We start from the raw sequence: 27,769 nt of genomic DNA, 5'->3' as shown, positions 1-27,769 counted from the left end.
CTGTCCACATTTCATCTCCTTCCTGGGATTAGAAGGTGAAAAAGAGAAGTAGAGCTGCATGTCATCTACATATGCAAACTATTTTCATCCAGTCTATCACTATGATGCCCAAAGGAACAGTTTCACTCTTTAATATAACAAATCACAAACAAAATACTTGAAACCAGAGAAACAGTGCCTGGCTTGATCTTCAGTTCAACCAGACACAACTTATATAACATTCACTTCATTGCTGTGAGCAACCTAGAGTTTTATGACATCATAGTTTAACTAAAAGAGGAAACAGAATGGTTACGAGAGCTTGCCAAGGCTATAGATTGTCTCCCATTTGGAAAGTTAAAGTGCTAACATCTTCAGTGTCAAGAAATCAAAGCTAAGGCTTGAATCAACAAAGAACAAAGAACAACCAGACCTGAAAAATACATTTTTGTCCGAATGCAGATTTAGAAAGCAAGGATGGATATTTTTATATTTTTTGTAATCATGGCAGCTACATGATTGCTGTAGAGTACAAAGATATTTATGTAGCATACCCTTCATATGGGCATACCATTCAAAACAAAATTGACACTGAGGTATTAACTCTTATTCATTACCCTTATCTAGTGAACTGGGAAAGATCAGGTTCATCTTTCACACATAAAAATCCAAATCAGCCAAAGTTCCAAGTCAGTCAACCTCATAATCCCTTGCTACAAAATCAATTTTGGAGTTTACTTTAACTTCTCTAGAGACATTTGAAACTCATGGATAGTGAAAACTTAAATCGAACAACTCCCTTTTTAATAAACCACTTTAATTACTGAAACAAATTACTTAAGCAGAATTACAGAATTACTCAGTTCCAGAGGATCTCGTTCCTCTATATAACACCTTTCTGTGGAAGAAAATAATTTCTAATGTAGAAAAATCAAATACATAACAAGGCCAAAGCAACAAAATAAAATTGACATTGGAATAGTCAGTATACAGCAACTCTACAGATGGCTTAAACATTTGTTCCTTCTACCTCTCAAATTAATCACAAGCAAAGGATGACTCAAGCTCTAGATCAGGGTGAGCAACGAGTGACCTACAACTCCCATCAACCCTAGCTCACACAGGCAGTGGTGAGGGATGGTGAGAGATGTGGGCCAAAACATCTGGACTAGAGGGACACATGTTTCCCACCCGTTCTCTGGATAGACCCAGTGCGTTATTTTAATCCTGCAAACTGCCCTTAATCTTGAGCTGTTGCCTTTTTTGTGGCATGGCCAGAAAGTAGCAATGCTATGCCAACTTTAATGGGCCCTCAATTAGAGATATCGTACTCCAATTATATGACTTCAGAATGATTCGTATTGATATTTGGATCAATTACAGAGCATTTGAGTGAACTATAACCTTATGTAGATGAAGGGCAGCTCATGCCCAATCTCATGCATTAACTATATTTCATTTTAGAAAATATGGATATATTTAGATGTTCATTAAAAAAAACTTTATTAAATAAGAGTGCAGGCCTATAAACACTAACCTTGGAGTAAGCCACTTAACTCAATGGGACTTACTTTGGAGTAAAAGTCCATAGAACTGCACTGTAAGTCAATTAAACCAGGATAATTTCAGTGAACAAGCAATGGAAATGGCACACTGTCTTTTAATGAACTGTTACAATTTTCATTATGCTAATAAATGTTCCACAGAAAAAATGATCAAATAACTTGGGAAGTAATAATTAAATGTCTTGGGCACAATTCATGTTATATCCAAACTAAAATGTTTATATCTTTATACAGCTTTCCTCATTAAGCCAACAAGGCATGTATCACATTTAACCTGGTACCAAAGAAATCTAACAGCAGGGAAGAAGAACATTTTTTCTTGGGAGAGCTGCAATGAAACCTGATAACAAGCTTGTTGGCCTTTTTTCACAGAAATGTCTACACTCAAACAAGAAACACCTTGTTTATTAAACATCCTCTCTCTTACCAGCAACTATAACATATAATTAAAAATATAAATACATAAAATGCCATGAATAACAAAGCACTTAATATAAACCTTTTGAAGTAGATGTGATGGGAGGCTTATGAAGCATCATCTCAAATTTCCGACATGACTTACAGAATAGGTCACAATCAAAAACTGTCACAAAGATGTTATATTGTTGCAAAAGGCAACATTCTAACATGAAAGAAAAGAATACAGGTGAATATTTTATTTTACCTCTTTATGATCCCCAAACACACAGCTTCCTTTATATAGAAAACCTGCCAAAAATGATGGTCGTATATGTATATAAACAACCGAAGGCAAGTTGCCTTTATGCTTTAATATTTAGTTGTTTATTCCCAAGCAGTTTGTAAAATCTGACTTTGTTGTTCCTATCTGTTTACAAGCAATAACATCAGGTTTAACCAGTCAGAGATATTGTACTCCAATTACATGACTTCAGAATGATTCACATTGACATCTGGATCAATTACAGAGCATTTACCAGCTAAATATATAGATCCTACTAATATTTCCTTACTACTTTAGAGGGTCCCCCACTTGAGTTGCTATGCCTTTGATTATAACATCCCTACAACAGAGTTAAATAACTCCACCAGCTGAAAGTTAAAGAAGTAACTACACAATGCTCTTCACTTTAGTACAGTCTGACTAACTTGAATCCACACTTCAATGAAGCAAAGTTATGCATTACTGGGTTTTTAATAGTTCTGGTGACTAAAGTATCTTTGCTAGCTGTAAGATCTTAATCTGAGACTGATTTCAGAGTGTCCCCAACTTCTGAAATGAGGTGGGCAGTAATTAGAGGCAGGGCCTTTTTGGTTGTAGTGCCTCCTCTGTAGGATGCCCTTTCCTGGTGCATTCTTCTGGTCCCTTCTTTGATGGCATTCAGATGACAATGATATTTCCCCAGGAAGTTAATGGGTTGGATCTTAAGAGAGCTTATATGGTCAGCAAGGGGGGTCCTAATTTCCATGGAATTCTTTCCTTCAAATCTTACTTATTTTGAGCAATTCATCATGCAAAATATTCCCCAAATCTATTCAATTAAAATGACTTTATATATTTTGACCAATATGAGAAGTGTAGTCTCTTTCAATCATTTTATCTATTGGCATAATCTTGATATCTTTCTAACACTACAAGGACTTCAGTCATGTGCGTAATGTCAACAAAAATCAAAGTTATTTATTCAAAATATGTGTCCCACTTTTAGAAAAGTGTTTTTTCCATTACATTTTAAAATATTTTAAAACATGCCTACAATACGAGTAGGCAGGTACATAGACCAGGTTTGCTAGGCCAAACTGTATAACATGTTCATTTTATGTTCAAGCAGTTATCTCCATGTATCCATTCAGTTCATACAAAACTTTCTATAAGCAATCACATTCCAGCAAGTTCCAAGGTGCGTGGTAGTGAAGGAAAAAACACTTCAAAGATGATACCAGGAAGGAAGCATGTATAAAGGTTTTCTGAATTGATTCCTCTTGTTTACAGTGCATTAGACAAAATGCCAGGCCCAGGACCAACTGCTCTAGGAAGCCTATGCTTAATGTGTGAATCTGGAACAAGCTGGACATGCTCCTTCTTTATCCAGATAGAGGGCAGCCAACCAAGTGGAGTGGGGTGGGTGCACCCTAGGTGGCACAGAAGAGAAGGCTGTGCTTAAGTCATCATTTGGCTCCACTTGGTTGGCTGCCTTGAGCTGGGTAAAAAGGAAGCACTTCCAACTTGTTCCCAGAGTTGCACATAAAGTCTTAATCTTTTCACACTGGGTGGTAACCTGGCCAAGTTGACACACCTTTTTGAAAATGCAGACTCTTATTCATTGTATTTATTTTAGTGAATGTATATCCCTCCTTTCCATTTGAAGATGCCCAAGACAGCTAATTATATAAAATATAGAAACAAAATTAAAAAGAAAAAAGAATAAAACTATCTAAAAGCAGACAGAACAGCAAATACAAACTATAACAATCAATTACATAAGCGGACAAATTCATGGGTCTTTAAGGCTTAAATCCTACGCCCAGCTTTCTGGCAGTAAGCCCCATTGAACTAAATGAAACTTACTTTTGAGTAGACATGCATAAGATTGCGCTGGAAGAGGTGATAAAAGGTCATTAACAGTTCAATCCTGGGTACATTTACTCAGATGTAAATACCACTGTGTTAAAGGTGACTTACTCCTTCATAAAAGTGGATTGGATTTCAGCCTAAAGAGGTGCCACCAAGAATCCCAGGTCAGAAAGTTACACCACTTGGACAGGCCACACTGGCAGCCTTCCTCAACCTGGGGCGCTCCAGATGTGTTGGACTGCATCTCCCAGAATGCCCCAGCTGGCTGGGGCATTCTGGGAGTTGTAGTCAAACACATCTGGAGCGCCCCAGGTTGAGGAAGGCTGGGCCACAGAGAAGTTTTTCTCATGTGTTCTTACCAAACTGAAATGTACCTCTTAACAACTTTGTTTAATGATGATGCCCGCATTTAACTGTGAAGTGTTTTTTTGTACAGTGAGGATATTTAATTTTAATGAATCGCTTTGTAAAGGCCATGTCTAAATGTAGTAAAAAGCATACAATTTGGGAATATAATAGATCTGACAGACTGGAATAATATTTCTAATTATCTTTAAAAAAAACAACACAGCACAAATGTATATAATTCTTTATAGCAATTCAGATGCCTATAGCTCTAATCAACCTATTTTTACTGTACGGCTAGTAAAAATATGAAAAGAAAAGGAACGCTCATGTAAGGCTATGCTCTGAAGACTTTTAATTAAGGCTTTTTAAAAACCAAAGCTACATCTTCTCTTTAAACTGTAATGCTTAAATGGCTATTTTAGTCTATCAGAATCCATCTTTTCAATCACATTAAAGAAGTTTGCTAAAATGAATTAAGTTAAAAAAAAAACTCGAGTTAATAGTTTTCTAAGGACATTCAGCCCTGTTTCTGACACTTTAAAGATATATAATAAAAAAGGCCAATTACTTGTACAAGGAAACGGATGCAAAAGAGGACCGAACTCTAGCACCGTTATTGGTTGTGTAGCAGAGGGGATTTTCATCAGATTTAATTTGCGTGACAAATACAAAAGGAGAGGGAGCCCTGTGCTCTTTTGCATTTGGCCACCATAACACAGAATATCATCCAGAACACAACAAGATGACAAAATAATCCATGAGTGAGGTCACCAGGAAAAAGGGATAGCAATAGTAAAATGATTGCCTCGTGAGATCAAATCCCGCTCCCATTTTAACCTATTCCCTTGGGATCGACACGAAGACACATTCGCCCCTCTGTATACCATGGGCATATAGCTCTCTCCCTCCTCTCTCTCACTCAGCTGGCAATTCTAAAAGAGGCGACCCGGGACGCAAACCCTCTGACCTTGGAACTCCTCCCCGAAGGCAGGAGATGCGATTGCTGTGGTGTCGCATGTGATTAGTCGGCAGTGTGGGAGAATGCACTCCTCGTATGCTCGGAGGTATCCTCGTTTTTTATTAGTAGTACTTCATACGTTCCTGTGCTCAAACAAACGCGTGGGTCTGCTATTCCCCGCGCGGTGCGTCAGCCTCTCCTACAGCCCCCTCCCTCTGCTCCAAGGGCCTCCCACGCGGGTTTCCTTCCTTCGCGGCCATCCCGCTCCCTCTTTTTACTGCCTCCGTTTCCCTCACCTAGGCTCGACTCCATGAACAGCTGTCGTTAAGATTCCCGTAGCCCGCAGGGCCCTGCCCTGCGTCCCGTTGCCATAGCAACGCAACGGCCCAGCAAACCCCGGCTTCGAGTCCAGCCGTTGAAGGGAGAAGAGAGTGGAGGGAGGCGGGGAGGAAGAAAAGGGGGAGGTGAGGAAGCCCAGAGGCCGACCCATCCTTCCGAAAGTGTGGGTGGCTTGCGGGGAGCGGGGTTGGAGAGAGACCCAGCGGTAGACTGAAAGGGAAATATCAGGACCGAGTTTAGGATGCGTCCTTACTACAGAATTTGCTCCTCATGGAGTCAAGTTCTGCTCCTATTTTAACTTCTGTTCTCTTGGGGGTGACCAGCGCTTGATTTCTAAAGAGAGGCGTATCTCAGGATGTAACCCTCCTAGGAATGATTCATTCACTTTCCCCACTTGTTTTTCCCTACAGAAATCCTACAGGAGAGAGGGAGAGAGAAATCCCAGTAAGAAGAAATCCTAATGTAAGCAACTTTCAAAAGAACAGGAAGAATTTTCACAGCGTTAAATGAATGGCTTGGAATTATGACCATCCTCCGTTCTAGATGTGCACTATTTACTACCTACATGTGTGTAAATTCTACAGTTTTATGTAAATGCATCAAAAGGCACAGAATTGGGAATTCATAGAGTAATTGTAACCTGGCCTGGTGGGAAGATCTGCCACTACTGAATCCAGAGCCCTGCCAAGAACACAAAGGTTGTAGTCCTAAATCGGTCTAGCACAATGTTAGCCCTCCTTAGAGATGGCTGCTTGGGACTTAAGTTAGACTTAACATTGGATACAGTCACAAACAGCCAGGGTGGCAGGTGGCCAGTTTTTCTCCGATTTTTCTTTCAACAGATCTCTCCTTTTCTCTTCCCTCCCCCATTAATTTCAGTGGGAGGGGAGGGAATGGTGTTGGCTAAGGAGCCCAATCCTAGGGCCTCACTGGGATCCAAGGCGTTTTGCTGTTAACACTAGTGGGAACACCACCAGTGAGTGCTTTATGCCTGCTGAACTTTTTACAGGTATAATTGTGGCTTCAGAGTGAACAGCCCCCACTAGTGAAGAGGAACATTTCCAGCATCTTAAACCCCCCCCCCCGCCCTTCAACCAGCAGATCTGGGGTTAAGATTGTATTGTCTGGCAGAATTTGGAGGGTCTCTGTTTGTGGGGGAAGTGGTTCAAAAGTGTTTTAGCCCCTCTGGTCACAAACGGGCTTGAATATGTGTTGGCACATTGAGCCAGCTTCCATAATGTGTACATGCTGCAGAATCCGGCTTTTCTTTGTTGTTGATTTGGAGTTAATTAGCAGTAAGAAATACTACTATGTAACACTTTAATGCCCATAATGCACTAGTTGCTGACTTGGAAGGTGGTGCCTTCCCAGTCTCAATTGAGCATTGATGCACTCAAGAAGAAGTATAGGAAGTGTCCAGGGGAAAGGAAGTCCCCTTTTCCCCAAATGTGCTGCAGTGAACATAGAAAACCAGCCATGCAGCCTCTTCTGATCACACATTTGTCTCTGCCAGCCTTGTGGACCATCCAAAACAAGTATGATCCAAAGAACCCCACATTTTAGATTAAGCACCAGTCCTTATCCCAGAAATTAGAGCCATCTGGAGACTACACTATACCTGTTAAGATTTCTAAACTGAAGACAGGGAAAGGCCGTTAAATTCATGATCTGTCTTTAGATTTTATATAACGAATAATGCTTTTTAAATTAAAAAAAATATGTTTCTTTCAAATCCTAGAAGCTCCAGACTCTATGTGGAAAGTGCTTAGCCTATAGTTGAACATTTTACTAATGATACATTTATCTGGTTATCTCAAAGCTTTTCCCAGTTCTGCACTCTACTTCCTGTGGTAGAATCTATTGTAATGGGATCAAGCAGTCACGTGAACCTCTTCACAATCAACCACAATAATCTCACCCTGTAGCCATCTATTCACAATGAATCAGAATGCAGACACTTGTGACAATGGGGAGGCTCAGCAGAATCCCTAATCACTTTATACACTGGCAAAGGAGAGCTGGAGAGACTACGCTGCAAGAAAACAAACCAACTCGCTATTAATTGATTTGAAGAAACAGTCCATTAAATTAATATGCAGCAAGCAATTGGCTTTGGCTGAACTGTATCTCCAGCAGAGAATCATTTTCAATGTGAGTGTTTGGGTTTGTTTGTTTTTTATTTTTCTCAAACACGTTTTCTGACCATGCACCCTCAAAGACCACAAAGATGACAAAGAGAAAATAATCAAGGGAAAGAGAAAACAGAAGCTCAAAACAGAAACTTTGTGTAACTTTGGAATGGAATGTTCGGGAGTACTATTGTTGAACCAGATTATTTCTAGGGTTTTTCTTATCGCTACTTTCTAAGACTCCGTTGATTTATTAATGTAAAAGCCTTTGTTGAAGTTCTAGTACTGGTGCTTCAGTAGTGGGAATAATATATGAAGATGAATTGTTTCACATTTTACTCTGAGAAGCAGTGCTTTTCAGAATTATTTGACTCTACTGATGGGGAAGAGATGGAAGAGGAAAATGTGGTGAGATATACAGAAGATTTAGAGATGAATCCTTTTGATGGGCTGCCATTCTCTTCACGTTATTACAAACTTCTCAAAGAAAGAGAGGAACTTCCTGTCTGGCAACTGAAATATGCTTTCATGGAAAGGCTGCATCATCATCAGATTGTAATTGTTTCAGGGGATGCCAAAACTGGCAAGAGCTCCCAGGTGGGTGTTTATTACAAAAGACCAATAGTATCATGAATTAGAGCTAAACATTCATAAATAAATATAACAACATTTCCTTACAAATGTAATGCTGATTATCAATAATATTACCACGTGTCTGTAAAACTATTTTTCCACCAGTTTGTATTTGTTATTTTGGTGTTCAGGAACTTCTATCATATTCAGAGCCTCATTGTTTTAGGAACTTCATTTTAAATCTTGTTCACATATTCCATACTTTTTTCTAAGTTTAAGATGAATACTAAAAAAAACTAGTTGCAAAAGTTCATGACACCTGTATAGTATTGACTAATGGAATAAAATATTCTTTATTTCATAGCAATTCTCAACTTGTAATATGTGAGCAAGGTCTTTTAAGGTAAAGTACTTTAAACTAATCTTTTAGGTAAACTCTGGTGTAGCATATCACAAAAAATATGCAAGCTTTTGAGATATCCATATCTCTTCATCAATTTCTAAGAACTTTGAGTTAGCCCAATGAAGGTATTACACTAATACGGATTTGGATTTTTTCTTATTGCCAATAACACTAGCTTTGCTTTTGGTGTTGGATGTTACCACTTGTTTTTTGTTTCTTTTGTTTTTATAATAAATTTTATTGACAGTATACATGACATACAATGAAAATTGCCAACAAATCCATCACATGTCACCACCACTTGTGGAACACCCTAGAATGTAAACTTTTGTTAGGATGGGATGAGATGAGATTAGTGTGCCTCAAAAGAACTGCCCAGTGCCATTTGACAATATTAGAGAATCGCCAAAATCTAATTTCTTTAAAATTAATTACAGTCATTTTGGGAGTGGTGACAGGAATAGATTTACAGGTGCTTGTATGTAATTCACCATTGCATCTACAAGTCTTCAAGATCTAAGTGCTTAAAAACTGGAGGCAGAATCCAGAGAGAGAGAGAGAGAGAGAGAGTTCCATGTGGTATGCTAAAGGGTCTGTATACACCCAGTAAGGATTCTAACCACTTTTTTGTTTTGCTTTTTGAACTGCAGTTCTGACGCTGCATCAAAATCTGTTTTCAAAATGATCGTGAGTTTCAAAAGTGGTTTGTCATGTAGCATGTGAGAGGCTATTTGGAAGCAAAGTTCAAAAGCCCAGCTGTTCAGTACATGGAATTAGTTCAGCAGAATGCTTTGTTATTACCCATCAAGGTGATATATGAGCAAACATTTCATTAAACATGATTGAGGAAAAAAGGAAAAACATTAAACTGATATGCTTATGTTTTTAGAAACTGAGGACAGCTTAACCATATTTATTTAGAATTCTGATTTGTAAATGCTTTATTTGATCATGTTTGAAGTTTGTCTCATCTCGTGTGAGCTATATTGAAATCAATACATTGAGGGAGCAGTTCTACGCCCCCTAGACATTGTCTAAGGGATCATAGGATACTGGGGAACTCTCTCCTAACCTCAGAAGGGGACGACAAAGATCCACCTCGCTTCCTGACCCCCTCACACCTGGCACGGAGAGAACCATGCCACCTGCCCTCCAAGTTCAGAAAATCAACCTCGGAGAGGGGGGAAAGGGGGTATTGTGGTGGGCAGGGAAAGGAAGAGACCGGAGAGGCAAGGATAGGGGTTATTCTGAGCCTCTGCTAGTCTCATTTCCTCCTCCTCTGAAGAACCATCACAAGATGGGCTAAAAAACCTGTCTAGTGAAATATGCAGGGCGGGAGAAAGATTGCTTCCACTGCTCTTCCCACGCTGCACTGGATGATCAGATGCCTTTAAGTTTGGGGGCTTCTGATCATCAAGGGTGAAGTCAATAGGATTGCACCCTAAAGGTGAAACCCTATGCATGTTTAGACAGAAAAAGTCATACAATTCCAAGCATTCACCAGCCAGCATGGCTGGTCGGAAAATGCTGGGAGTTGTAGGACTTTTTTCTATCAAAACATGCAAGAAGTTTGCATCCCAAGAGATTTAAAGGCCATCTATCCAATACATGTCCCAAAGACAGGATCATTTACCAACAACCTCTTCCCCTGCCATAGCATCCTATACACTGCAGGTGAACTTTGGACTTCCAAATATTATGAAACTTCCAGAAAGTTACTAGCATACCATTCTTAATTTCTGTGGAGTTTGTACATAATGCAGGATATAAATGTAATAAACAAACAAATAAATAAATAGTAAATTCCCCGAGCCTGCATCCCCCTGTGTAGTTATATATACATGTGTTCCTGCGATTGCAGTGGGATGATTTTTCTTTCTCTACGTGGGCGTAGAAATACAGTTAAAAGATGACTCAGAGTTTGCTACTTCCAATTTTCGGAACCTGTACACTGAGAATGCTAGATAATGGAGGAGCTCTATTGGCTCCACTCATTCTCTTCTTGAGTAACAAGGCAACTCCAGGTAGCCAGTTGCTACAACAGCCACACCTGCTTTGATCTGGACATTGGAGACAACTGGGGTTTCATCCCCACCTCAATACAAATTGCTTATATCTACTTAGTTCCTTTGCACTTGAGCAGAGTGAGAGAAACCACTTCGGCTTGCCAATGGCCAGCCAATCCAAGTTATTTCTCCTGTAGTGTCACGACACAGCGTAGGCCCTCACTCCCCTCAGACTTCCATGTTCTGTGCACAAATTGTAAATTAAGTTTGGGTTGTTAACCCACAACCCATAGTGGCCAGATATGGATGTGATGAAATAACCTCTGATCTGAAGTTGCATATTCAAAATTGTTGCGGCCTGCAACCCCAGCAATTAATTAACCCATAATTAGCCACCATTATGCATGAACCAGGTCTCAGGATTCTGGGTAATAGTTCAGAGGCCCTGAAAAAAAGATTTAGGGCCAGGGCCTCAAGGGGTCATGTGGGTCATTCCCAACACCTTTCATTAGCCATGGACTACCAGATGTAAAACCAACACAGAATTCCTCTAGAAATACCACTGTTACATTGTTGAATACAAAAATAATCCTTCTGCTTCAAATAAACAATGTTGATTGTTGTCGTCTTCTGCTAAAATGACTGAGCAGGGCCAGGGCTACGGGCAAGCCCAATAGGAAGCATAAGCCACAAATGTGGCCCTGACCCTGGCCATAAATGTCTCTCACACTGTTAAACCAAACAAGCAACCCAAATGCTCAAGAATGATAGGGTTGGTGTCCTTTTCTCCCGCAGAGGCCATTCCTGCCACTCTTCTAATGTACTCAGTCTATTCTAGCTCAGAACAAGAAATTCCCAGAACTGTCTCTCACTTCATGTTTGACCACTTAACTGATTCAGGGTCTTGACATTTACCCAGGCAGATAATTTCCATTTATTGAACTGTTCAGTTGCTAGTAGCCAGGCAAGTTAGCAAGCGACAGATGGTCACTTGAGACAGCTCTTGTAATAATAAAAATAAAACAGTATGTGTTCATTTTATAGATGGATTCATTCCTCTTTATTTTTGTTTTAATATTAAAGGTGCCTCAGTGGTGTGCTGAATACTCTCTTTCTGATCATTTTCAACATGGAACAATTGTATGCACACAAACGCATAAACACACTGCCATGTGGTTGGCTTTGCAAGTAGCTGACGAGATGGATGTCAATATTGGCCATGAAGTGGGATATGTGATCCCATGTGAAAGCTGCTGCAACAGTGCAACGTTCCTGAGGTTTGTGCATTTGCATTCTGTCCCTTTAATATGCATAGGTATTATCTCTCTCTATAAAAGCAAGTTTCCATCATAGTCTAATATCCCACTCTGGTATAGCCAAAATTGAAGATTATGGGGCAGAACTATAAAGATAGGACCTTCCTTGATCTTTAGAAGCTCTGCAACAGATTTTCCCAACTTGGTTCCCCCCAGATGTGGTAGATTGCAACTCCCATCAATCCCAGCCAAGCTGCCCTGGGAACCTTTTTGGCTGAAGGGCAGAATGAAAATGCAATAAATAAATAAATAAATCTCAAAGGGGACAGGCCCTTTGTCATGAGGAGCTATGGAATGGGGTGCTCCAAATGGGGTGCAGGGCATTTAAACATTAGTTCCTTATTATGTTTACTGAGTGAACTCTGCTTCAAACTTTAATGCAAATCAGGAACTGGGATCTTGTAATCAGCTTCAGCATTATTATTACATGATGCACCCCATCAGTCAAACTGCCCCATGCTGCAACCTGACACCAAAGACAGAGATAGCATCGTAGCCATCCACACATAATTCTACTGAGTGTGTATCGCCATGCATTTTAACGAGCAACAGCTCGAATATAGGCCATGGGAAACTGCACTGCATTTATTTGGGAGTTGTAGTATTGATTAAGCAGGATAGAAAGTGAAATAACCTATTCTAAAGGGTCCAGGGACCCTTTAGAGCAGCATGGGGATTACCAAAAATTGCCCCTTCCCCATTCCGTTGACAGATGCATTCCATCAGTGGAAGGACAACAATTCAGATACAAACTTAACAGTTTTTCTGGTTGACAGTCAGTACTCCTACAAGAAAATAATGAAGTAACGCATTGAAGGGAACAGTATATGAATAGTGAAAGAACAGAGTGAGTTGGTTTGAAAATTATTCATGTATTTATAACATTTGTATTCCACTCTACATCTAGACAGATTCCAGAGCAGTGAACAATAAGATTAACAACAAATTAATTGTAACCTAATATATAAAACTTCATCTTCTGGAATGCAGATAATCTAAGTAACCTGCATATAACATCTAAACAATATACATTTTAATGACTTAAAGGTTTATTAAAAATGTACTGTGTAGAATAGCCTTTTCTTGCAACAGATATTTCCAAAGAAATTTAAGAATATATCATCTTTCAAATAACATTCTTTATCCTTGTTTTGAAGTTTTTTAAAAACTGTATTTTAAAATACTGTGTTTTAAAATTATATTTTAACATATAACTTTGAACAGATTTTAGCAAATGAAAATAGTTTTCAAGTTTGTATCTGTAGCACTAAAGTTGCTAGAATAGTGACTTCACTACTTTTCTGAATATGAATCTACTCAGTGCTAACAATTTCGCAATTAAGAGCTGCTGCATCCAACAGAATTTAAGCTGCAATCCTATGTATACTTACCTTCGAGTGATGCCCATTGAACACCATGGGACTTCATTCTGATGAGACACGTAAAAGATTGCAGTGTCATTCAGACTGTGTGCTGAGCTGGGGCCACTTAAAGGCATGACAACATCAGCCTAACTGGGGGGGCTGTCTTCACAGTGCCAAGTTGGCGCTGCTCCACTACCAAACCCTGTGGTATTGCTGTTGCAGGATGGCAGTGAATAATCTCCACTGGGGAAGGCAGTGCGGGCTTTCCAGTGGCCATTAGGCTCTCCGGGCCTGCCCTCCTCACCTTCCCGTGGCTTCTGGCAACCAATGGGAGGTCGCCTTCTGCCTGGGAAAGCTCCTGAAACAATGCTGGAGCAAGGACAGATAGTGGAAGAGCTGCACTGACCTCACTCAGACTCTTTGCCCCAGGGTGGCTCCTAATCAGTGGCTGCGTCATATAACCAATGCAGCATGGATTCGGAGCAACTTCAGGGCTTCCAGAGCGTATAGACAGACCTTGGCTGTCTCCAGTTTGCCATGATTTCCTCAACCTAGCCTGTACAGTACAACTGTACTGTCACATGAAAACTCGCTCGTAGGTCATTCTGGAGGAAAAGCCTTGGCAGATCGCATATAGTCTGAAGATTTACTTTAGCTTATGCCTTTGCCAAAGTTTACTTTTTCATTATTTTCTTCCTTTGTTTTGCATGGTTACAGATACAGTACAGATGAGATGCTACAAAGAGAAATGATGTCCAGTCCTCTTCTGAGCAATTATGGAATCATCATTGTAGATGATGCACATGAAAGAAGTGTCACAACAGATATATTGCTTGGGCTTCTTAAAGATATCTTGATATTAAGACCAGAGCTGAAGCTAATTGTAATTGCATCTCCTCAAATATCCAGCAGACTGCAGGCATATTTCAGCAGCGTGTCTCTTATAAGAGTGAAAAGCAAATACCAGATGGAGGTTGTGTATACCTGTGGCATTCAGAAAGACCATTTCCTGTCTGCTTTAAGGCTGCTCTTTGAGATTCATAATTCCAAAGAGTGTGGTGATATTGTGATCTTTCTGGCCTGTGAACAAGTAAGTAGTTCATTTAATATAGCATAGAAAATGTCTGCACATTTGTTCTTCCATATTGGGCTGGGCAATTTCTGTAGCCATTCAAAACCTGTATCTGAGACTGGACCCATAAAAAAGTACTCATGATATGTCTGGCTGCAATCCTATACCCACTTACTTGGGTGTAAGTCCTATTGAACTTAGTATGATTTGCATCTGAGAAGGCACACATACAATTGCATTGTAAGTGAACCATAATAGGCTACTTTCTGGAGACTCTATCAACAACTCCAATAAGGGTTGCCATCTGCCTTGGAGAAAATGGATCCAAAGATCACACTCATGAGCAAAAGGACCTCTGTGTATGGGATTCACTGATACCTTCTAGTTCTCAAAACAAGCTCACAGGGGTAGGCAACATTTCCGGGCTTGTGGGAACATTTGTATTATTTTTTTCAGACTCATGAGTGCATTTGTCATTTTGACCTGTGGGCATTTACTTTCAGGATTCTCACTTTTTTTGATGCCCCCTTACCCTGATTCTCAGTTTTCTTGCCTTCCCCTTGCCTGGACTCCCACTTTCCTTGGCCCTCCCTTGCCTGGATTCCCACTTTTCTTGTCCCTTTCTTCTTTCTCCCCACCCCCACTGTTTCTTCCAGACTCCTCATCCTACCTCTCTCTTTTGCCCCCCCGCCCCATGCATCCTCCTCAGCCCCAAAATGTGATCTGCTCCCCACCCACAACTGCCTACCTCACCTAGGTATCACTGAAGTCCTAGAAAGGAAGCAGGAAGTCAGTAGAGTGAGTCCTGAACTGCTGACTTTCTGCTTCCTCAGGGCTTTGGTGCTGCAGAGGTGAGGTAGGCAATGTGGAAGGATTGTGGTTTGGGGCCAGGGAAAATGTGCGAGGGTAGTGCAAGAGGGTCTTGTGGGTGTTGTTGGGGCCTTGGCGGGCACCAATGTGCCCATGGCTGCCACCACATTGCCAACCCCATCTCTGGAATGCCACAAGTTTTCCAGAACAGCTTTTTGAGGGATGGAAATCAGTGACCTGCCCAGAAGTAGAAGCATCTCCTGCTCATTCTGTGGAATCTTTGGAACCAAGTCATAGTATCAGAATTGAGGGGGGGGGGAATGAATATTTAGAATGTCATTTATTCAGTGGCACATTTGTAAATGAGAGCTGGTGGGGCTCAAACAGTCAGGAACTTTTCTTAATCCTATATGTGTGGGGTAGGTTTTGCTTATTCAGAGATGAGAGAAGTACATTGTGCATATGCCTAGAGTCATTCTCTTATCTATTAATAGTTCTCACAAGTATGGACCTGCAAAAAAATGTTGCTCCTGCTCAGGGATCCAACCAGTCTAGAACAGAAGCCTTATAGAGTTGTTTGGATGTCCCCTTTCTTCCCCTCTCCAGTTTAAACGCATAGTTTAAATGCATGTGCAGAACATCAATAAATTTTAAAGAGGTTTCTAATCCAAAGTTAATGTGAATAGAGATCTCTCCCCAGAAGGGTGCCACCACAGTGTATGTCACTTCCTATATGGTACAGGGTCATGCTTGCAGTACCAAATTTGTACTTATGCTTATCTAAGGAGTCCCCTGAATATGCAGAGACCACTACCTTATTTTTGTGTGGCCCCTTTCACTTCAAAACTGATAATCTCTCAACCATTGCAGTCAATATTAGAGGGAATTATGTTCTAATCAGAGGACTGGTAGTGAAAAGGGCGTCCATAACTGACCTCAGCTACTGCAATCCCATGATAATAAGTTTACCATCACAGTTTTCCTTTTCACTGATAGTTATTGCCTGCATGAGCTGGAAAAGCTAACATGGGGAAAACCAACTTGTAATGGAAATGTCAGAGTTTTGTGTGTAGTGTTTAATCGCCATATGAAACTCATGGTCAGGTAAATCTACCTGGTTCAGAGACGCTGTTTACAATGCTAGTGTAAAAACTGTCACGTGACTTTATGACATCCAGGTCACACATCTGGATGTCCTGCAGATGTGTTGGATTGCAACCCCATCATCCCAACCAGTACAGTCAATGGCTATGCTTGCAGGGAATGATGGGAGTTATAGTTCAACATATCTGGATGGTGTCAGGTTGGGAAAAGTTGCAGTGTACTGTGTGGTGGTGGTTTTCAGGGATCTTTCTATCTAGAGTTAAAAAGTGCTGCTTAGAAACATACATGGAACAATCATCTAGCACAGTGGTTCCCAAAGTGGGTGGGATTGCCCCCTTGGGGGCAGTGGGATTGCATGGGGGGGCGTTAAGAGGCAAGGGGGCGGCAGGGGGGCGCTCGAGGTGGTCTTTTCTGTACCAGGAGTTTTGGTTACAGAAGGAAATTTCTGATCGCTATCCTGCACTATGGAGAGTGGTTCAGAAGCTCCTGGTTGCATTTCCAACATCGTATTTGGTGGAATGCGGTTTTAGTGTGGTCTGCCTACTTCTCTCCAAGCAAAGAAATCGACTCCAGATTACTATATATGGTGATTTAAGACTCATGTTAAGTGACTTTAAACCAGACATTGGGAAACTGGTATCACTTCATCAAGCCCATCCATCACATTAAGAATTTACAGAATAGTGAGGTACTTTACCCTAGTTACTAAATGTGATATTTAATATTCTTGCTAAATGACTATCAGACTTTGAAAAGATGATATCACTGGATCAAGTTCATTAATTGAATAAACTAAAAAAATGTAATTGGATTTTGAATAAATATTCAATTAATTGTTACTGTTTTGAATTTTATTGTTATTATATTCCTTAGTGGGTCATTGAAAACCGCTATTCTGAATAATGATTTTTATAGTGTAGGGTAGAGGACACTGGGCATGAGTTTGTGGAACCAAGGGGGCGGTTACCTGAAAAAGTTTGGGAACCACTGATCTAGCACAATGTTTTGTTTCTCTTTTTAGCACAAGGTGGCATTTGGAGGAATTGAGCAGTATACAGGCGAGATTCTTTAGACCTGAGGAGAAAGAGAGAAAAGTACATTTTAAATCACTTTGTACTTTCGATATATCATGCGAGCAGTAATTTTTATAGAAGGGAAGAAGAGTAATGACATAATTTTACAAAAGCTTCAGAGCTTATTTTCATCTGTCGAATTTTTGTACTTCTATGCCTTTAAATTCTCAAACTTAATTTTCAATTAATGGTTCCTTTAGCATTTTATTGATTTTTATTACCCCCAGAGAGTTCATCTGACATTGGGAAGAATACTATAAAGTAAATTTACAATTCCTCTATAAGTTCAATTATTCTAATAGCAATGAAGAAAAATTAGTTATTTCCATACATGGTTTATGGCACCTTTGATACTTTAAATTCTAACTACACTAAGAACATAATAGCAATTTTCAAAGTTAACTAGATAGAGATTCTTCCAAATTAATTATTGCTATTTCTGGATAGAAATAGCAAGTGTGAAGCACAGTGATATGGAAAATCAAGTGGCTGTGTTATAATTTTTCAGTATTACTGTTCCAGTAGCATGTTAACGTATTGTTATGGATATTAGAGTGTCTGTCCGAGAGATTGGTCTAGCTATGATAGACTGTCAAATAGCAGAAATCTGTTCAGACAATGGCATTTCAGAAAATGGGACTGGGAGAGAAAGAAGCCTCTTCCTGGATGAAAATAAATTCCTCAAGAAACATAATTACCACACTACAGCATATCAGGTTTCTATGCATATTTCCTCTGTTACAGTTTTCCCAATTTAATCAGCATTATGACTGTTAGATTTTTGCCGTTGGAGCTTAACATAAGAATAAAATCCATTTTAAAAGAGAGGGAATAGATTCAGAATTGGCACATTGAGCCTGTTTCAATGCTCACAAAAAATGTATTGCTTGTTTATAGGAAATTGAAAAAGCCTACCAGATTATTCAAGGAGAGGGACCTAACTTGAATCCTGATCTTGGTGCATTGGTCCCTATTCCCCTTTATCCCAGCGAAAGAGAGAGAATCTTTAAGCCAAATGAAGAAAAGCCTTACAAAAATTATAAGAGGAAAGTGTTGCTAACTACAAGCTTTGGGGAATCTTTGGTTTGGATTCAAACTGTAGCCTTTGTCATAGATACTGGGATAGAGAAAAAAAAGGTAAGTAAAATAATAGGAGGTAACAAATTACCAGTGGTACAAATCATGTCTAGAAGAGGAGATTTCATGTGCCTATTTGTGTATATAATGGTAGGGGTCTTAATATGTACATGTTTAAAAGGCTGTGGGTGAGTTCACAGGGTGCGTTCGGACAACACTTTAGTAAACGCAGTGTGAATAGTCCATTCATAGATGACTATTTGCGTGCCGCACTTGGGCAACATGGAAGAAGTGCTTCATGGAGTAGAAGATTCACACTCCATGGAGTTGTCGTCTCTCCCCACCCCATCACTCTGCCCTCCCCACCAAATGGTGGCCCTGGTTGCTGCTTACCTTATCAGGGCACTGCGATTCTGTGGGGAGGAGCAGAGGGGGGATGATAGATGCAGTGCACAGAGATGCGCCACGGCCGTTGCCAGAGCGATGGCCGGCGCATCACCTCCCTGTCATTAGAGGAAATGTGGCTGCCGATTCTCGCTGCAACGGCCATGCAGGGACAGGTGACGGGGATGTTGCTTGGCACTAACATGCCGTTACCCGTCAGAACCATGGTAGCAGGGAAGTGGGTTGCTATAGCAATGCTGCCCCCTTCCCTGTTGCAATGGCCCCAACGGGAAAGGAGGTGTGCAAGGATTTGTCCTGCAGCTGTCAAGAGCAGGAGAGATTCTTGCTCATCCCCCCTCCCCCACATTCGACAGAACAGAAGGGAAATCCTTTGCTGCAGCAGGAGGGATGCAGGGGAATCGGACGTGCAAGCATCCCTCCTGTTTCAGCAAAAGATTCCCCTTCTGTTCTGGTGAATGGGGAAGGGATGTGCAAGAATCTTTCCTGCTCATGACAGCTGCAGGATGGATCCTTGTGCCCCCTGCCCCGATATCGGCAGATGGACTTCTCCTGCGGTTTGACGTTACATGTCCAGATGCAGGAGACATCCTTCACCCCCCTGCCCTGTGAACCATTTGAAGATCAGCTCAAAGGGATGGAAGGGGCTCCTTCTATCCCCTCAAGCTGATCTTCAGCTGGATCGTGGGGTGGGGGGGCAAGGGACATGCACATCTCTGGGAACACATGGGGCACTGTGATTGGCAGCACCCCACCCAGGGTGGCTTGTTCCTGTGATGGGAAGCATGTGGGGAGCCCCCAATTGTTCCACCCCACCATGTGGCCCTTGGGAGTGAAAACTTGTACCACCCTGCTATATACTGTACAAAGTGCTTGGTATCACCCAAATCTTACATCAGTGGCCCAATTTAATCTGAAATGGAAGGAACAAAATTTAGCAACATGCATGTGTTGGGGGAATGCTTTAGTGACAATTTCCTGTGCTTTCTGCAGAAGTTGTTACTGTTAGTTTATTTAGAGTATCATCAGTCGAGCGTTTTATAGCACGCTTGTTATTGGCCACTTACGGATGTTTTCGGGTTCTTTTGACGCTGACGTCCGCCTCCCATGTGTCTCTTTCTCCCTTTCCCATGAAAAAATAAGACCCAGAAAATCCTTCTTTTTTGGTTTGAAGCGAAATGTGCTGCCATTTCCTGCTGTATGCAGGAAAGCAGCGCAGAAAAAAATACCTGCTGAATGGGCCACGTGGTCTTTGTTTATTTCCTCTTTCTTCAGCGCCTGAAGAAAGAGGAAGCTGTTCATTCCTGTTGTGGGACAGAAGCATGATTGAAAGCAATGGGAGGGAAACGCGATTCCTACCCACCCCGTCTGAAGAAGCTCTTAGCATCATCAGTGTACACAGCACCTTACAGAGTAACATAATCAAAACATAGGGCCTTCCCTATGGAGCTTACATTTTGAAATTAAATAGTGGAAGTGAGGATACAACAGAGGGAGGGAGGGTGAAGAGGTAAGGATCACTTAATCAAGGGATGCTATATCACATGTCTCATGATTAAGCAGTCACTTTTCCCCACACACAGAAACCCCAAAGCTGTGTGTGCAGACTCCATGAAAAGTACTAATCCTTCAGCTGCCCAAGTGGGACTGTGAGGGACTAGCCCAGTACAAGCATCTTGGTGCAGGTGTGTCAACATGCAATCAGTGCATGTCTGAATCCTTTCAACATCTCCATATGGATGTGTACTAGTATACCAATTATTCTGGAGTCTCAACGTTTAGATGGAGTAGAACATTATTTGATAATGCTGTCATTCTATCCATTCAATAAAAAAGAAACACAATTCTTTTACCATTGTTTCCTGTAAAAGCCAGTTCACATGATCACCGCAACCCATCGGCTGCTTAAGGGTCGTGGTCGGTTTGACAGCCACACCAACAAGCCATCTTCACTGGGTTCAGATGACACAATAAGCCACGGCCACTGGTAGCCACGGCTTGAATATTAAAAATGACTGGCGGCCCTCACTGCAACGTACCGTGGCTTCAATAAGCCCCAGTGGGCTGCAGCGATCGTGCAAACCAGGTCTAAATGTCACACACTGTGAGCTCACTGTGGGCGCGGTGCCTGCATGTAGAGACTCAATAGAGCCTTTTCCTATCACATTCTGCCTATGCAAGTGCATGGGCATGCACAGGCAGCACTAGTGGCAGTTAGAATGAATGGGAAGTCTGTGCTTGCCTACCTTATCCCCATCCAGCTCATTTGCTCTCCATTTGGTAAGTATTGTATATCAAGTGAGGAGGAGCTAGATGGAGATATGGGAAGAACACATAGACCTCCTATTCACCCCAAGCATCCCTAGTGCTGCCTGGGTGTGCCCCATGTATTCACCCAGGCAGAGGGAGGGAACAAACACAATCTATGTTGAGCTTACGGAAACACTCTGTATACAGTCAATGGAGCCTCAATGTACTGGATGAAGTTTTGTATGTGTATTGAGCAGAATTTCTCAAAGAGATGACAATGTTCATCTCAGCAAAACTACAGTGATCCTGACAGGAACAAGTGGCGTTTCATACAATTTATCAAAGTACTTTCACTTCTCTGTTTCAAGACAAGGGAAACAATAATAAATATTGTGGAAACGAAATGAATTTGCAGCCAAGCGTTTGTGTGTTGTTGTTTTTTTAATATAGAAAGAAAAAAATGCTTCCAAGCAAAACCTCGATGCAAATCTGTTTTCTGTTTGCTCAATCTCTCTTTTTTCACCACAGTCATGTTTCTTTTTTATTGCAAGGTATACAATCCTCGAATCAGAGCAGACGCTGTTGTGATACAGCCCATTAGCAAAAGCCAAGCTGAGATGCGTAAGCAACTTCTGGGCATACCTTCAGGTAAAAAAAAAAAAGGCACTGTCAGCTTTAAACAAACAACCATGTCTAACACAAGAGAATATGTAAAGCAAGATTGTTCTTGAATTTCCTGGCAGGCAAATATTTCTGCCTCTACCCTGAAGAATTTACAGAAAAGGAAATGAAGCTTCTACCAAGTGCCAGAATACAGGAATCCAACTTGACAAACATGGTTCTTTTTCTGAAAAGAATGGATATAGCAGGCCTTGGCCACTGTGACTTCATAGATAGGCCAGGTAATACTAACTGTTATCCATATTCTTCTCAGAGTTGCTATATATTTTTATTTATGTATGTATTTCAATTATTTATATCTCTCTTTTAAGAATAATGTTTTTCCTAAAGTGAATAACACAATCAAAAGAATAGCAACAAAAAGTCCTGCAATGAAAAACCAGCCAGTATAAACAGCAAGTAAAAATACATCAGCATAAAAATCCAAGGTGACACAACAAACAATGAATTCTTCCTCCTAATATGAATGTGCTTTTCTTATGGATGCTGCCACTTTACTACTTCACTTTACTATCACAATTGTTTTTAAAGTATGAGTTGGGCCTCCAATCGCCACTTTACATGCTACAGTTTTGGTACAGTAGATCTTCAGGCTTTTCAGATCTATTTAACTGCAACAGTTTCCCAGAGGACCTTTTCTTCTGTCGCCCCCAGATTGTGGAATGGCCTGCCGGAGGAGATTCGTAAAATTAACTCTCTGTGTGATTTTAAGGCAGCTTTAAAGACTAGCCTTTTCCGGAAGGCCTATCCAGATCAATGTTAAATCAAGAATTTTTAAGATGTATTGATTCCTGTTCTAATGTTGTTCCCCGCCTCGATCCAAAGGGAGAGGCGGGTAAGAAATAAATAAAATTATTAATTAGGAGGCATTGCTCAGATCTCTCCCTGCCTCTACCTCTGCTCCGGCAATGCTGCATCCAACATTAATTAATAAGAAACCCACTTTATAGGGTTGTGAGTTGGTTTTGAACATACACATCAGGTTTTCTCCTTTTCTGTCTGTCACTCCTCTCTTCTATTCCTCTACCCCCTAGTATCTTTTTCATATAAATAAAATCCTTTAAAAATCCCACCTTAAGAAAAGAAAGAAAAAATTGTGGTTGTATGAACTGGGGATCTGCAGCTTATGTTGTGGACAACCTACCAGTTGAAGATCAATATTTTAGTAGGTACACATTAAAGACTCATAGTGTATCCTGTAACGTGCAAGGAAGTTACATATATTTTATTTCATGGTAAAAAAATCCCACAAAAGCACACTCACAGGAGCTAATTGGGGTTTGTTTTTGTTGTGAACACATTGCAAAGTAAATGTGCCTACTCCCTGACATGTTATAGACCACAAGCCGTGAATGCTAATTATTTAACGTATAGCTGTTAAAAACTGTAAGATGTGAAGCAGCTCTCTGTAGCCACCTCAGTTACTCAGTTAGGACTGGAACTCTATGTTTCTCACCATCCATAGCCTAAGATGAACAGAAATTTTAAAAAATTAGATCTCCCCCATGATCCAATGGCCTTCAATGCTTCTAAGTGCAAAATATGTACATTTATACACATACCTGTTCCCTGCCCCATTACATTTATATTCCTCTCTGATAATGTATGACTAAAGACCTGGGTAGATGATGTAAACTAATATGAGCTTCATAGAGCGCAGCTTCTAAAGCTGTTAGACTCAAGAGGTACACTTCCAGGTAAGTGACTTGATGATCTAGGGGGACCACATGAAAAGAGGGACAGGGCTTCTGTATCTTTAACTGTTGTATTGAAAAGGAATTTCAGCAGGTGTCATTTCTATGCATGCAGCATCGGGTGAAATTCCCTCTTTACCACAACACTTAAAGCTGCAGGAGCGCTGCCTAGCGTGACCAGATACAAAAGAGGGAAGGGCTCCTGCAGCTTTAACTGTTGTGATGAAGAGGGAATTTCACCCGGTGCTGCATGCATACAAATAACACCTACTGAAAATTCCTTTTCAATACAACTGTTATAGATACAGCAGCCCTGTCCTCCTTTTCATACGGTCACCCTACTTGATTGTAATACAAACGCTTGTGATACTCTGCTTAAGGGTGACAGCTTCAAGACTACTGTGATTTAACCCTTAAGGCCACATACAAATGTAACAATAAGCACATGGCTGCCATCAAAACTAGCAGCCGTGTATAGTTACATTGCTAAGCTAGACTTTTTTGTCATGATATTCTCAGGCTACCAGCTTCATCCTTTAACAAATATTCTCTAGTAGTGTTTAACCATCGCTAAAGATAACTTATAATCTTTAGTCAAACCTTGGACTATCCATCTATCCAATGAATGGACCAGACTGGTTTGGAGAAGGATGGAGGCTTTTAAAGCCTCCCTTTCCCCTGATTTCATTATTTTCACTTAGACAGGCCTCTGAGCTGACTTTTCTCTTGGTGGGCAGGGCAAAAATAGAAAGGTTTGTGGATCCAGTAGATCCACCCCTCTCCTTCCCCCTCCCCGCCTATTGTCCTGCCCCCTTTTCTTCCTCCCTGACGTGTTTCCATGGTTGCTATTGCAACCTCGGAAGAGGAGCTTTTGGCAGCGGCTGTGAATGGTGTGAAGTTGGGGGTAGGGAAAATCTCTGCTCGGATTTTCCGCTCCCAAAGTCATAGATGTGTCTGTAGCCTTGGGGTCAGGTGGCAGGGGTGTGTGTGTGTGTGTGTGTGTGTGTGTGTGTGTGTGTGTGTGTACCTGCCATATCCTATGGGTCCTGGAATGCCCCCACCCCACCCCACCCCAGGATTGAGCAGTGCCATGCAAAATAATAATCTGCACCTCTATGAATGATAAAGCAAGATGGAGTAATTCCAATCAATCACTTTTTACCAACTTAAATAAGTACTCTTACTGAATTTCCATATTTATTGCATCTATCTCTTTTGTTTTGACCTTATTAAAAGAAAATGCCTTTTTAAAAGCCATAAAAAATCACAGAAAATAACATTTCGTATATGAACACAGAGAGATTTTGCTTTGAAACAGGAGTGAGAAGCACTTGGATTCCCCCCACCCCACCCTCTGTAGCGCATTGTCTCTCAACATTGTCATTCAAGTCCTTTCCTCTGGTTTGGCTTGCAGCAAGCATTGTGTGTCTGCTTTCACTGCTGGTTAGGATAATTTAAAGGTGGATTTTGCATACAGCAGAAGAACATGGTCTAACTGGATGGATAATATTAACTGCATAGATTATCACTTGATCTCACACCAGTGATTTTTTACTTAAAAAATGCAGGACTTTATTTGTCATCTTAATATGTTAAGGACATCATTTTACTGTCCATGTCCAATTAATATAAGTTTTCCCCCTCTGATAATTCTTTCTACTTGTTTCTTTGCTTAAGCAGTCTCAGCTAAACAAGTGGGCAAAATCAGGTTCAAGGCATCTTTATTACCTTCCCAAGAAATATTACTGATATCAATAGGATCATTAAGTCACAGTTAATTAAATAATGTAAGAGAAATTTGGGACAAGAAATGTCTGCAACTTTGAGTGCTGTTTAGCATGCCCATTAAGTTCAGTAGGACTAAGTGTAGTTAGCTGGACTGTGTCCTTGAAACTGTAACATAATATTTGGGGGAAGAAAACTTTTAGTGTGTTAAGGAATGGCTGTCTTCTTGGCCTTCAGTTGTGGAAGTACATCCACATTTTGAATGCTCCATATAGTTGCAATTGCCCTATTTCTAAAACGGTATTGTAGAACTGAAAAAGTCATCCCAAATTATCCAGGGTTGGGGGCACCTTTCCTATGAGGAAAGATTAAAGCATTTGGCACTTTTTACTTTAGAAAAGGATGACTAATGGAATCCGTGATAAAGGTTTATAAAATTATGCATGAGAAAAATGCAGAGAGAGAAGTTTTCCTCTTTCTCTCATAATACTAGTTCTTGCAGTCATCAAATTAAAATTATTGGCAGTAGATAAGTAGAAAAGATAAGGTACTTCATCATACAATATTTATTACCACAAAATGGGATGGCCACTAGTGTAGATGCCTTTAAGAGGGGATTAGACAAATTAACAGAGGATAGGTCAATCAATAGCTGTTAGTCATGAGCCTCCATGTTCAAAGACAGTATGCCTCTAAATTCAGGAGCAACAGCATGGTAGGCAGCCTCCTCCTCCTAGAAGTTTGGGCTACAGTGCCATCAGCCTTGGCCAATGGTCAGTGATGTCCAAAATGCACCCAGGTTGGGAAAGGTTGGCATGGTGTTTAGAATGCCAGAGTAACCCAGGTTCCCATTCCCACTTAGCCATAAAGCTCATGACATGTCACTAGCTTTCAGCATAACATATCTGACAATACTGCTGTGAAGCTAAAATGGAGGGGGGATTAACCATGTACACCATTTTAAGCTCCTTGGAGGAAAGGTGGGGTATTAATGTGGCAAGTAAGTTTTTTTAAAAAAAACTTTTCCTCTTTTTCTTTTGTTTGAAACGGCTGTTGCTTTCAAGCCCTGCTTGTGGGATTTCTGAAGGTATCCAGTTAGCTACTGTGCAAATTAGGATTCTGCACAAGATGGGTCATTGGTCAAATCCAGTGGGGGATGTTCTTAAGTATATTGCCTCAATTGCAGTTCATCAGGAGCCTCATTTTTAAAGGAGATAATTACTTCAGCTGCTGCTTCTCTGGCCAGACTCCTCTACAATGTCATTTTAGAGATCCATTATAGTTACCATTATAGTTATACTTCATCTTTACTTTGCAGAAATTTGACTCACTCTCAGCATTACATTAATATACTGCTAACATTTAATTGCTTAGTAGTACTGCATTACCTGATATTCCTTGTAAGTGGAGACTTATTCCTATCTACAAAAATGCATAATTTAGTAATGGTGCTACACATATCTTGGCTTTTTGATATTCACAATAGAAAGGGGGGAATCATTTAAAAATAAATACAACACTTTAAATATCTAACTAGTTTCTACAGGCAGAAATATGTTAGCTGAGCAACATTTTGTTTTTACACCTAAGGTTCAATGAGGGAAAATAATGTTGTTTAATTTTTTCTATGGCTGATTTCTTTTCAGTACACAGTGGCTGTGGTAGAACTTGATTCACACAGCCCTAAATGAAGTTTGCCTCTTGACTCCCAGCAACACTGACCTTGGCAGGCAGACGTAATAAAAATGACACTGCATATTGTTAAAAACCTCTTTTTATCAAGCGCTACATGTCCCTGTCCCTTTAAAGAAAAGCCTTTTATGGAAGTTGCTTTTGTTTCTCTTATTTATGATGAGTTTTATTTAAATCTGAACAATGCCGTAAAGAATTCTCCAATGAACCTTTGCCACTTTTACAATGACTTTTTTATTGGCTGTATTTGTGCCTGCAAATGCAGAATAATAACTGAAAATCTTATTCAAGGTTTTCTTTTATTTTATTACTGTTCCTTCACCTGTATAATCTGCATTTATTAACTTGTCCTTTCTAATATAATAAAAAAAAAACAAGCACTTTTTTATTATAATACTGAAGCAAAAGCCTAGAGTCATTCCTGTTTCTCAGTCTTAGAGCAACCAACTCGAAGATATAAAAATGCAAAGCAGTTAAACTCCCCTGGGACTAGAATTGGCTTCAGAGCCAGATGCTTCTAAGGACAATAGCCATATATTCAGCTCACAATACAAACTGCTTTATTGATTTATAGAAATTAGTTTGCCATGATTCCCAGGTAATTACTTTGAAAACTCAGTAGACATTCATGTTCCCCACCTTTTAAATCTTGTGTCCCTATTTTCTGTCACCAGCT

At 40.4% G+C, this 27,769-nt stretch overlaps 1 protein-coding gene across 1 annotated transcript in view; it reads left to right on the top strand.

Moving 5' to 3' along the window:
- The first annotated feature begins 8,169 nt into the window (after nt 1-8,169).
- DHX32 (DEAH-box helicase 32 (putative)) overlaps nt 8,170-27,769 on the top strand; it is a 27,783-nt gene continuing 8,183 nt past the window's right edge. The window contains exons 1-6 of the mRNA XM_063133266.1: nt 8,170-8,448; nt 11,917-12,110; nt 14,231-14,603; nt 18,470-18,709; nt 21,853-21,949; nt 22,045-22,203. Of these exons, the coding sequence (XP_062989336.1) occupies nt 8,170-8,448; nt 11,917-12,110; nt 14,231-14,603; nt 18,470-18,709; nt 21,853-21,949; nt 22,045-22,203 (1,342 nt within the window). The remainder of the gene's footprint in view (nt 8,449-11,916; nt 12,111-14,230; nt 14,604-18,469; nt 18,710-21,852; nt 21,950-22,044; nt 22,204-27,769) is intronic.

Source organism: Elgaria multicarinata, chromosome 8, assembly GCF_023053635.1.
Source record: "Elgaria multicarinata webbii isolate HBS135686 ecotype San Diego chromosome 8, rElgMul1.1.pri, whole genome shotgun sequence".
Classification (NCBI taxonomy): domain Eukaryota; kingdom Metazoa; phylum Chordata; class Lepidosauria; order Squamata; family Anguidae; genus Elgaria; species Elgaria multicarinata.
The sequence above is the reverse complement of the archived record's forward strand: the minus strand, read 5'-3'. Positions and strand labels throughout refer to the sequence as shown.